Genomic DNA, 11,745 nt, shown 5'->3' on the forward strand with positions numbered 1-11,745 from the left:
CGAACAGTGATCCGGTCACTAAGCCACTTCTGATAAGTGTCTCTGGCCGATCTTGATGCATTAGCAGCGGGCTGCTCAGGTGCTGGATCTGTTATCACATAAAGAATCCATTCATGCTCTAGCACAATTTTCAGTTTCCTATACCAATTATTGAAGTTGGGACCTGTCAACTTGTCATTATCCAATAATGAGCGAAGTGACAAATTAGTGGCCATTTCTGTATAAAAGAAAATTTGGCTATTAGTATATGAATTGACTAAACACATTAGACTTGGACTTTAGTCTAAAGGTACTCCCACTATTTTGTACAAATTGGTAGCCTCTACCTCCAATTCGAAAAATTACTCCTAATTCTTTAGTGGGCACTAGAACCCAATAGATCGCATATAGGCCCGAGTGTGGCTCGGCTAACCCATATGCACCTATTGGTAGGTTCTAAACCAGTTGCTTCACCAAGCAACTTCTAGTGATAATTTTGCCCTAGGTTCTTCTGCAGGCGTGTGGCGCCTCCACCGAATACCCTAGTCAGGTCCAACCATTAAATGATAGGGTTAAGTCTAATTAACTAATAGACGACCAAGCCCGAGTGTGGCTCGGCTCACCTGACCGCCTATTGAAGGTACACTTAACTCATCATATATTGAATGACAATTCCAATGCTTGATAAGTACCAGGCGTGTCGCGCCTCCAATAATTATCAAAACATTGGACCCATTATCACCCAACTTAATGGGAGGCTATGACCTAGTTATCCCCATAACCATTTCATTTTAAGGACCTAATAATTTTAGAGGATTTCATAATTAGGATAGATGAGAAGATCCGGTTAGTCTAATTTCTCCCACTGACTTCACCAAATCAGATTAGACTCAAACCGGTTAAAGAGGCACCTAAATCAGTCAAACTGATTTTCCTTATAGGCATGGGCTAACTCGAATCATTAAGTGATCCAATCAAAATGTGATTGACCATGTCGGCCAGGTAAGTGAGATCGGTGGAAGGGATATGCCATTAACTCGACAAAGACGAATCAGTGCGAGTAGCTCCCAATTAAAAACCACCGGTCAAAACTGCCAAACTTACCTTAGACACCGACTGGTTAATCAATTTCGATTTGATTACTCAAATGACTCGGGCTACACCTCTGAGCCTAAATCAAGTTCCATCTTGGTCTAATCAAAGATATGGGCTTGATCCATCTACAACTATTGTAAATTGACCTAGAATTTCCTTGACCTAATCTAGTTACTACTTAATTAGATTTGATCAATTAATTCTATTTGTCCATGTATGATTCTAACCTTAGATCTAACCCAATCCTAGGAACTTGATTCAAGCTAACCCATATGCCCAAAGAATTATGCAATGTCAATTAATTGAGTTACAATTCTATTTCATAACACTTAATTCTCAATTAAGTTTAGACTTATGAAAGTTTTGATCATTGCATATTTCTTTTTAATTACATATTAATTACAATCTTTCAATTCTTAAAACACATTTTCATATCTGAGTTTTTGTAATTAATCACATGTAATCAGATTTAATTCATGTTTAAGTCATTATGTTTTAATGTTCATGCATCACATATACATAACAACATGAATTAATACAAACAACATACATCTTATGTATTTGTTTTTTTTCACTTTTATTTTCAGATCTGATTTGTTCATTAAAATCAGAGATCATATAAATCATAAACTTTATTTAGATCTAATCTAAATAATATTATAATTTCAGATTTATCCATGTTACTAATCCTAACACAAACATGCATCATATGCATCCAAAATTTCAGATCTACTTAATCATGCATAATCAGCAATTAAATCAATCATAAAAATACTTTAGATCCAATCTAAATATGTTAATGATTTCAGATTTAATTACAAGAATTAAAACATAAAAGTTTAAACATGAACCTGGCTCTGATACCACTGAAAGTGAATCCTAGGTTCTTCGGTGTTAAGCATGCTGATTTTTTGTATTTTTTTAAAACCATGGCTGAACCTGATCGGGTTGCCTACGTACCCCTTCATAAGGGGGATCAAGCCATACGTAGTTTTTTTTAAGTTTTAAAACACAGCGAAAAAATCGAATCAAACAATTTAATTCATGCATGCTTACAAGATCAAATCTAGAAATCAGCACCTTAAGAACACATAGGTTATGCCGGAATCGTTTAAACAATTATGCTAAAACTTTCATGCATGATTAACTATCAGATCTGAAACTTAAGAACTCTATTTTTTGAAACCTCTAAATATGGTATATCTTGAACCCAAGGCATGGGGATCTTTTATAGCCAAAAGATCCCCCCACGTATCACACCTAATTTAGCCAACTAATTTGGCTGATAAAATTCCCAAAAAATTCTGGTGGTTTGGCAGCTAAGAGGAGATAAACATATCCAAATTTCGTGCATTTTGGATTCCTAAAAGATAGGAATTCATGCATCCAAAGTTCAGCCGCAGACCACCCTATTTCATGCACCATGCAATCCCTACAAATTAGGAAATTCATCTAAATCTTTCTAGAAAGATTTAAGGCACCATTTTTATAGGAATTATAGCCCCACGCCTCCTCTCTTCTCACGCCAATTTTTGGCCAAAAATAAAGAGGATAGGCGTAGAAAATATTGGGAATAAATTAAGGTGTCATTCTTCTCCAAGAAGATAAGGATGGGTTCCTAAAATTTAGGAATTCTTCTCCTTATCCAATTCTGATTATTTGGACTCATAATCCTCATCAAATAAGGTCTTCTAATTGATTTGGATCAAGCCCAATCCAATTGGGTCAAGTCCCATCAATTGGGTCAAGCTCAATCTACTTGGGTTGAACCCAATCCAATTAGGTCAAACCCTGATGCAGCCCAAATTGAGTCCTATTCAATTTGGCTCAACCTAAGCCCAATTTACTCAATCAAATTGAGTTCATTAGCAATCTAATTGCTAATTAGTCCTCCAATAATTTAATAATTATTTTAATGCAACTTTTGCTTAGGATAATTTGTCAATCGAATTGACCAAATTACCCCTGAATGATTCTTAATCATCAATCAGCCATTTGATCAACCTAGAAACTTCTATGCGTGTGACCTCATAGGTTCGAACCTAAGCCGGTAGTATAGGAACGTCTTCCTATACTAATCGATGTGACCATCTAGCAATGGTACCCGACGTCCGGATAGGCCGAATATATGCGAAGCAAATATTCTGGAACCCTAGACTATGGTTACTGTATAATTCAATCCCTTTGACTCCTAATGCCAGGATGACTTAGAGCTCACTGTCAACCCTATAATTAGTACATCCATTATGTGATTAACTTTAGATATCCCGTGACTCCTCACTGGGATTACCCTGGCCAAGGTTTTGCTAAATTAATCACAAGACATTATCTTCTGTTTTCAGGAGGCGTCAATTCCATCTCGACTCACAACTGACTACGCAAGTACTTGACTGCACCCAGTGACCTTCCGTCACTGAATTAGAAATTCAGATAGTCCGGTACCAAAGTACAGTGAGTTGCTTGCTAGTCACAGGTTGCGATCTCAGGTCAGAGGGTCAAACTTATACCCATATCCACTCGGAACATCTCTTGACAGTAGAGCATTCCGGAATTGGTCACGTTCAGTAAAATGTACTCCTACACTTCACCTGTATGGCATACCAGTGTCTCCACACTCCTTGGTTAAGAGGACAACCAACGTATATGTCACACAACGACCTAATCTCGATAATGTTGTCGTCCTAGTAACAACATATCATTTGGTCGCGAACAAGTTTAAGGACTCAAAGATAAATCCTTCTTTATCATAACATAAGTCCTAAGGACTTCATCATATAAGAGTTTATTTGAAGATGAAATGATGAATAATGCCAAATAATACTTTATTAATTTGTCAATTCATTTAATCATCAACATGCTGACGATTGACATTTAGGATACAATTCCCAACACAAGGAAGCACCTCATTGTGCCGCCGGAGGAGAGGAGAGAAGACCCACATCTGCGTCCACTGTTGTTTCACCTGCGTCCGTGTCCTCGACCGGCCAGATGCGAGCAAGGAGGAGGCCGCACGAGACGATCCCACGGATAGGAGGAACCGTCGTTGCAACGTGCCACCGTCCGGTCTCGTGCCACTGCCGTGCGTGGTCTCTTTTGAAGGAGGAGGTTGTCCCGTGTGTAATGTGAGGACTTTTTGAGAGGAAAGTGTTTCTAGTTCAGGGAGTTTCCTTGCTGGGACAAGGAGAGGAGGACGTCGACTCCGTGTGCGTCGCTGCCACGCGCCTGATTCGAAGGAAAAAGAGTTTCCCCGAGCACATCTCGCCCACGTTGAGCGTTATTTGGTATTTTTTATTTTTCATCAGATCCTATTTTTTTTTATTTTATTTTACAAAAAATAAGATGGCATGGATGTCTTCTGTGAAGTTCGATGTGATAAAGTTCGATGGAACTAAAAATTTTGGGCTATGGCAGAGGAGGATGAATGATCTATTAGTATCACAGGTTATGGTGAAGGTCTTGTATGGAAAGAAACCAGATGACATGGGTGATGCAGAATGGAAAAAATTGGAGACGAAGGCTATTTCAAATATATGGTTTTGTCCGACTAATGACGTGATGTATCATGTTATAGACGAGGAATCTCCAGCGGCAATCTGGTCGAATTAGAGAGTCGGTATATGTCTAAGTCATTGACAAACAAGCTCTATCTTAAGCAGAAATTGTATGGTCTAAAGATGGCGGAGGATCCTGATCTAAGCCAACATATCAATGTGATCAATCAAATTATCAGTGATCTGCAGCGAGTTGATGTGAAGTTCAAAGACGAAGACAAAGTATTGATGTTATTACATTCTTTACCCTCTTCTTCTACGTATGAAATTTGGTTACAACTTTGACATGGGGAAAAGAGACCCCCGAGTTAGAGGACGTCATTGGGGCCTTGTTAGGTTTTTATTAGAGGAAGAAATCCAGTGATGAGAGTTCTCAGGGAGAAGGCTTAGTACGAAGGGTAACCAGGAGCGTGGAAGAAGCAACACAAGGAATGGGTCGAATCACAGTAAATCTCCATCTAAATTCAGGAAAAAGAAGGGCATAACGTGCTACAAGTGTGGAAAACAGGGTCACGTAAAGCGGAATTGTCCTGAGAAAAAGAAAGGTAAAGATGATGACAAATCTGAAGGATCCAAGTTTGCAAATATAGTAAAAGAAGACACAGATAGCAGTGACGATGATATACTTTCAGTTTCATCCAGTTCAAATCATCTCGCGGATTCTTGAATTCTGGATTCAGCATGTTCCTATCATATGACACCAAATAAAGATTGTTTTAACACTTACATATTAGTTAATTCTGGTTCTGTTTTGATGGATAATAATGCATCTTGCAAAGTCATTAGAATAGGAAATATCAGGATTACTATGTTTGATGGTGTGGTTAGAATATTGTGTAATGTTAGACATGTTCCAGATTTGAGAAAGAATATGATTTCATTGGGTACCTTAGACTCTAACAGGTTTTGTCACAAGTCTCAAGGTAAAGTAATGAAGGTTAGTAGAGATACTATGACAGTGATGAAGGGGCAGAAAGTAGCAAGAAACATCTACAGGTTAATAGGAACTACTATTATAGGTGGAGTTGCTGCTGTAGAGTCTGAGTTTGATAATACAGTCTTATGACATATGCATTTGGGTCATATGAGTGAACGTGATATGCTGGAACTGCATAAAAGAAATCTCCTGAAGGGTGTTAAAACTTACAAACTGGATTTCTGCAAGTATTGTATTCTTGAAAAACATAACAGGGTTCAATTCAGGACTGCCACGCATAAGACAGAGGGTATTCTTGACTATGTTCATATAGATATTTGGGGACCAGTCAGAGTAGCATCACGGGGTAGACATACATATTTCGTAACTTTTATTGATGATTTTTCGAGAAAAGTTTGGGTGTACTTCATGCAGCACAAGTTAGAAATGTTTGCCAAATTCAAGTTATGGAAAAATGAAGTAGAAAACCAGACAGGAAGAAAGGTCAAATGCCTCAAGTCAGATAATGAGACTGAGTATACAGATTCAAAGTTCATTGAGTTTTGTGAGTAGTATGGGATTAAGAGACATTTCACAGTACGCAAGACACCTTAGCAAAATAGTGTGGCAGAAAGAACGAACACGACTATTGCAGAAAGAGCACGGTGTCTCAGGTTAAATGCAGGGCTTGCTAAAAACTTTTGGACAGAGGCAGTGAATATAACATGCTTCTTAATTAACAGGTCACCTAAGACAACACTAGATGGTAAGGTTGTAGAGGAGGTGTGGATAGGTAATGAGGTAGAGTACTCAGGTTTGAGAGAGTTTGGATGTCTAACCTACTTGCATATTCCTAGTGAGGAGAGGTCAAAGCTAGATCCGAAGTCTAGACAGTGTATTTTTCTGCATTATTCTGTTCGCCGTTTGGATCCTGTGTTTTGTGCAACAACTGGTATCAGAGCTGCAAGGTTACAAGAAATTTATAGTTAAACCTTAGCCTCAAAGTCCCAATCTCTATCAGCAACCCTGGTAAAATAAAACACTGCATAATTATCCCAAAAATAAACATATTCCGTCGCTTCGCTATGCTCTGTTAGAATACCAGTGTACCACTCAAATAAAAATACCACTTAATATGAGCCATTTACTCTAACAAAGTTGTTTCGTGCGTGAATGTTTAATTTGATTTCGACTTAACTAGCATCAAACCCATACCTAAGTTCCTAGGATACATGTTCCTCCGTAGGTGCATCTAGTTAGCTTTCCTAAATTGATTTAGACCCAAGAATGGTCATGCATGTGCATGACCAAGCTCTTTTCATCCATCAATCATATAATTTGATTTCGATATGATTGTAATGTTCAACCCCCAATCCTAGGTTCCTTATGCTTTTTTACTAAAGGCATGTTGGGATAATTTGATGTAATCCATCAACATTCACAAGAACGCAAGCGAAGGCTGACCCATATGCATAGTATTCAAAGGATTTTTTTCAGAGTGGGTTGGCCCAAAATCATAGGGGAAAAATGACCTCACCGGTCTTTTTTTTTTCTCCATCCTACTAGAAGAAGTCCATATGACATAGAACAAGCCAGGCCTCATATTTTATAATACTAGACTTAGCCAGTGTACATAATTTAGAAGATATGTATTGTACAGATAATGTCCAATTCTTATAAGATTTTCAACCCAATTCTGCAGGCCTTAAGATGTACCTAGTCTCTACTTGATGTTTTCTACTAAAGTTTCTCCTCTCTATTGGTCTCTGCTATATGACTCATAAATTGCTGAACCAAGGTCGGCTTAAAATTATGCCGAGCCTGATTTCTAACCCCAATCTTTATCAACTCGCTAATAGCTCAAGATAGCTTATTCGATGAAATGGTTGGTGGCAAGTTTCACCATGTATCTCCACACGAATAACAATGAAGCAATGCCTTGTAAGTTTCCGATTTGATAAGTCTCCTTTGTTGTTGAAGGAAACTATGCCGACTAGGGAACTATAGCACAAACATGTTGCTTCATCCTCACTTTGGATTGCTTGGTGTTTTGTTTTGTATAGTACTTTAGGTTTGCTCTACGTTTCTTATTTCCATCACCTCAAAGTTCAATGAAATGGTTACTGAAAGGTCAACCATCTTCCTGAAAAGCAATTACTTTCTAGTTTCTTTCAAGCTATGAATTTTGACTAATCTCTTGCACTAATGGAAGAAGTTATACCTATTGGGAGACCATCACCCATACTAATGATGCATCATCCCTAATATGGATTATTTGTGTTTGCTTCTTAGTTTTCAGCTGTTTGTTCAATTATATTCATCATGCAACAGTGCAACAACATGTCTGATGGCATATCTACCATCTTTCCAAAGGCAAAAATGGGCAATTTTATGCAAGTAGTCATTTTTGATGATTTCTCTTATTAATAGAAGAAATCATCTTAATAGAGCTTTTATTGCTTAACATAACATGTCATTCCTAATTCCTTGGATTATTTAGGTGCTAGGTGCAGTGTTTATCATCATTGTTTGTGCTGTATATTCTTATTAGCACCAATGATGATTATATGGTAGTGACAAATTTCCACATCCTTGTAAATTCTTGATTACAGAAACAATGGTCTATAAGCTAATTAATAACATTAATGCACTTAGAAAGTCCTAAATAACTTCAAACCAGGTGACCCAATCATCCAACTTCTTCCATAGCCGGGTCACGGTCCATGATTCGACCAATTGAAATAGGAAAACGACTCCAATCTCACTGCCCTTCTCCTCAATTCCATTGCCCAAATCCCTTCATCCGAAAACCCTCGTTCAGTCCTTACCTCTTACTCTGCCGGTTCTCTCTACTATGCACAAAAATGCCCATATAACAATCAAAATCACACAGCGAAAGAAACATTGCTTGATGTTATTTTGGCAAATCCTACATGCATGCATGCATGGAGGAGAAGAGAGTATCCACTACGACTATGTTCCAATTATAGAGTACATAATGCAAATAATTGACACCAAATACCCAACCCTCAAAATTAAGTTGCTTCTTTGCTCAGTTCTCTCCTCTGCACAAACCTTATGCAATCCATGTAATCCTGTCTCTTCTAAGTCTCCAACACAAGCTAGAAAAATATTTTTGGAGCTCTTAAACTCTATTTTTGAGTACATCCCTTATTGCCCAGGCAAACCCCAATGAGAAGTTCCTTTAAGGAAAAAGAAATGTACTCTACAAAGATATATAAACATAAATAGGAATTGAGACAACATATACTGATCTTTACCTTGGCCCATAAGAGAAATCCTATTTCCAACCACTCCCTCTGTTATTGCGAAAAATGTAGGATTCTCCATTGCAAACTGCTTAACTTCATATTTAAGAACCCTTTCAAGAAATGCCACCTCTTGGTTATTGAATTCTTTGGATAAGGCTGATATTTTGATATCAAATATTGCATCTAGGAGCATACCCACATCAAGATCCAACAAAAAAACTTAAATAAAACACAATCTATAAATGGATATCCATTCCATTGCATCACAATCTAAAATTCAGGGCAAGAAAAGGAGAGTTTAAATCTTTTAGAGAATTCAAATGCCTGAGTTCCAATTGGACACAAGCACCAACATCCCTTGGGAGTACACTTCTCATTTCTTAAGGATTTTAGTCTGCATGGCATGCACAAGATGAAAAGGCTTTGCCAATCTCATGCAAAAGAATTAATGGTGGCTCAAAAGCTAATCTATAATTCCATCAAACAACAACCTTCAGTGTCTCTCCACTTGAGGTATACCAGGCCTGCAAGATAGTGAGTGTAAGCCCCTGCAATCACCAACACATGGAATAGCTGATGGCTATGGCCGACGATGTCGAACTTTCCGGGCATCCACCGCTCCGGTATCCTCGTAGCGTAGACCACAACCCCCAGGCCATAAAATGTACCCATCAACAACTCGTACCCCGTCGAGAGGATCGCCTCAGGCCGGCGATGGAATGCAATCAATTTGTGCATTATGGGCACCAGTCCTGATACTCCCATGCAGAAGAATAGCCCGGCTCTCACAGACCGGAACTCTGCGGTCTGGAAGACAGGCACAAGAGAGACCGAGATGGTGGCCAGCCCAAAGGCTGTGATGAAGCTCATGTAAAGGTGGCAGTAGAAAGGTTCACACAGGAAGGAGTAGTAGACTAGAGGATAGAAGGAGGTGACAATGAGGGCTGTTATGCCGGTGTAGTCGAGCCGCAGCATAACGTAGGCCATTCGTTCGGAGTGGCACAAGATAAGGTGGCATATACTGCTGGTGAGAAGGCAGAACATGGCTCCACACAAGAAGGCAAAGAATGGCCAGCGAGAGACCTCCTTCATGAGCAGCGGCGATGTTATTTTGGTCATGGGGTTCGTCACGCTCGTCTGCGTTACAATAAAAATGGACATGTTACTGGCCTCTGTAGAAATCCTGCTATCAAAGAAATCATCATGGAAAAAAATGGTTGTTCTTCTAGTTTGTGTAGCATCATCTAAGTTATTAGCCTTCACATATACTTCTTGTTATTCATATACTAGTTGAAGCTTATGCTCTTTGATTAAGTATTCATCCATGCTCTGTTTTTCGCTCTGTCGAATTATTTCTCGGTTCCTGCTGTTTCTTGGCAGAGTTAGATAAATAAGCATGATTAAACAGCACAAATTGGGGACCGGAGGATAAGAGATGTGATTATGAATAATAAAATTGAATGATTAGTACTAGATGGAGATTATATTATTGGTTAAGTATGCCACTTTGCTCTGTTTTTGTCTCTATATATTTAATCTCCAGTTGATTAGTTGGAAGGGAAATGCAAATCCTCATGATTTTGTTCTAGTAAACAGTAATAGGCCAAGCATCATTTACTGCAGATAATGAGTATGAGAGGAAGTACCAGAGCACATGGATTGGTGATGTTTCTGGCATGGGAGAATCTCCTTGGGAAGCAGTTGACAAGAAGCTCAGGAAGATGCCAACTTGATAAAGCTGGCGTAGAATTCTTCGATTCATCCACTGGAAGTGGAGAGGGCAGGCAAGCAATGACCCCAGGCTGCCCCATCGAAAGATTGGTTTCCGTCACTAGACTGGAGGAGTGTTGCATGGATGGGACGTTCATTTCTCTCGGTATCATCATTGCAGTGAGCGCAGTCAGAGAAAGAAAGATAAGAAATCCAATCAAATGCCTGAAACATGATAAGTTACAGCAGTTATGTGATCACCAGGTTGTAGATTTTATGAAGGAGTTAAAACATATGCGTATACTAGCTAAAGATATGAAATAGCTTTAATGCCATGGATTTGTTGTTCTAATTGTCCTACTACTTCCGTTCTCATATACTACTACAATTATTGGAGACCATGGAACAACTAAAGAACAACTAGAGACCATGGAACCTACGTCCAAACGTTCAGGGTCTCGTTGTGAATGGAGAAGATGCTGAGGATTGTGTCCTTCAGAGGCCATTCGCATCGATAGTAGCCCAAGATGAACTCGTTGTCCTTCAAATAATCCGGCAAGGAGTCGAAATCCACCAGCTCACGCTTAACTTCTTTGGCCACTCCCTTCTTAACGCCCCCTTCCCTCAACTGCATTCCATTACTTTCACCAGAGCTTTCAAGAGAGCAAGTTTTCTCGAATGCGACGGCAGAAACCGCCATGGAATCCTCCAAGCTCATATTATCTGACAAAAGAAAACACACAAAGTGAAATCCATTTCAGATAATTAAAAGACACTCGGCCAGAAACTTGGAGAACCAGCTGGTGAAAGGATCAAATTAAGAACCAAACCCTTATCTTTAGAAATCTCTTACTTCCAGAAGGCCTAAAACTTATTCCACTGACCAACTATTGCTCGATGCGTCACGACAACTCTCCGAATGCCCAACAGTGCAAAAAGACCAACCAGTGGTGGAAACTTTATTGCTGCTGAGAGAAGAGAGGAGGTGAAGAGGAAAAGTGATGGCAACTCCAAGTAGTTAGCGGTTGCTGATGGAGAAACTTACGTAGTTGGGTGAGTTTGGCTCTTCCTCCGGGGGAATGCCAAGACTTATAGACCTTGGAGGTTGTCTCCAAGAGGGAAGATGCCTTGGACGTTACCTGATCCTGCGTGGTTTTAAAATGTGAACCGGTCCTTGGGGTTGGCGGAGGCCAGAAGTAGTCTACAGTCCACGAACTGGATT

General features: G+C 39.2%; 1 protein-coding gene across 1 annotated transcript; it reads right to left on the reverse strand.

The window, feature by feature from the left end:
* Positions 1–9,089: 9,089 nt before the first annotated feature.
* On the reverse strand, positions 9,090–11,456 carry LOC103721614 (heptahelical transmembrane protein 4-like). The gene is made up of 3 exons (XM_017846304.5): positions 10,964–11,456; positions 10,460–10,748; positions 9,090–9,950 (listed from the first exon to the last, which is right to left on the reverse strand). Exons 1-3 carry the CDS (start codon positions 11,239–11,241, stop codon positions 9,282–9,284), a joined length of 1,236 nt encoding a protein of 411 aa, XP_017701793.4. The 5' UTR covers positions 11,242–11,456; the 3' UTR covers positions 9,090–9,281.
* Positions 11,457–11,745: the final 289 nt, after the last annotated feature.

The sequence above is a fragment of the Phoenix dactylifera genome, chromosome 15, assembly GCF_051530095.1.
Source record: "Phoenix dactylifera cultivar Ajwa chromosome 15, Ajwa_hap1_PhDact_Kaust_v1.1, whole genome shotgun sequence".
NCBI lineage: Eukaryota > Viridiplantae > Streptophyta > Magnoliopsida > Arecales > Arecaceae > Phoenix > Phoenix dactylifera.

What these genes read in the sequence shown, in the direction of transcription:
- LOC103721614 (XM_017846304.5), bottom strand. Translation starts at nt 11,241, where the DNA reads ATGAGCTTGGAGGATTCCATGGCGGTTTCTGCCGTCGCATTCGAGAAA. An exon ending in GAGACCCTGAACGTTTGGAC is followed by an intron (nt 10,749 to 10,963) that starts GTAGGTTCCATG and finishes ATCATGTTTCAG; the next exon opens with GCATTTGATTGGATTTCTTA. An exon ending in TCACCAATCCATGTGCTCTG is followed by an intron (nt 9,951 to 10,459) that starts GTACTTCCTCTC and finishes ATTGTAACGCAG; the next exon opens with ACGAGCGTGACGAACCCCAT.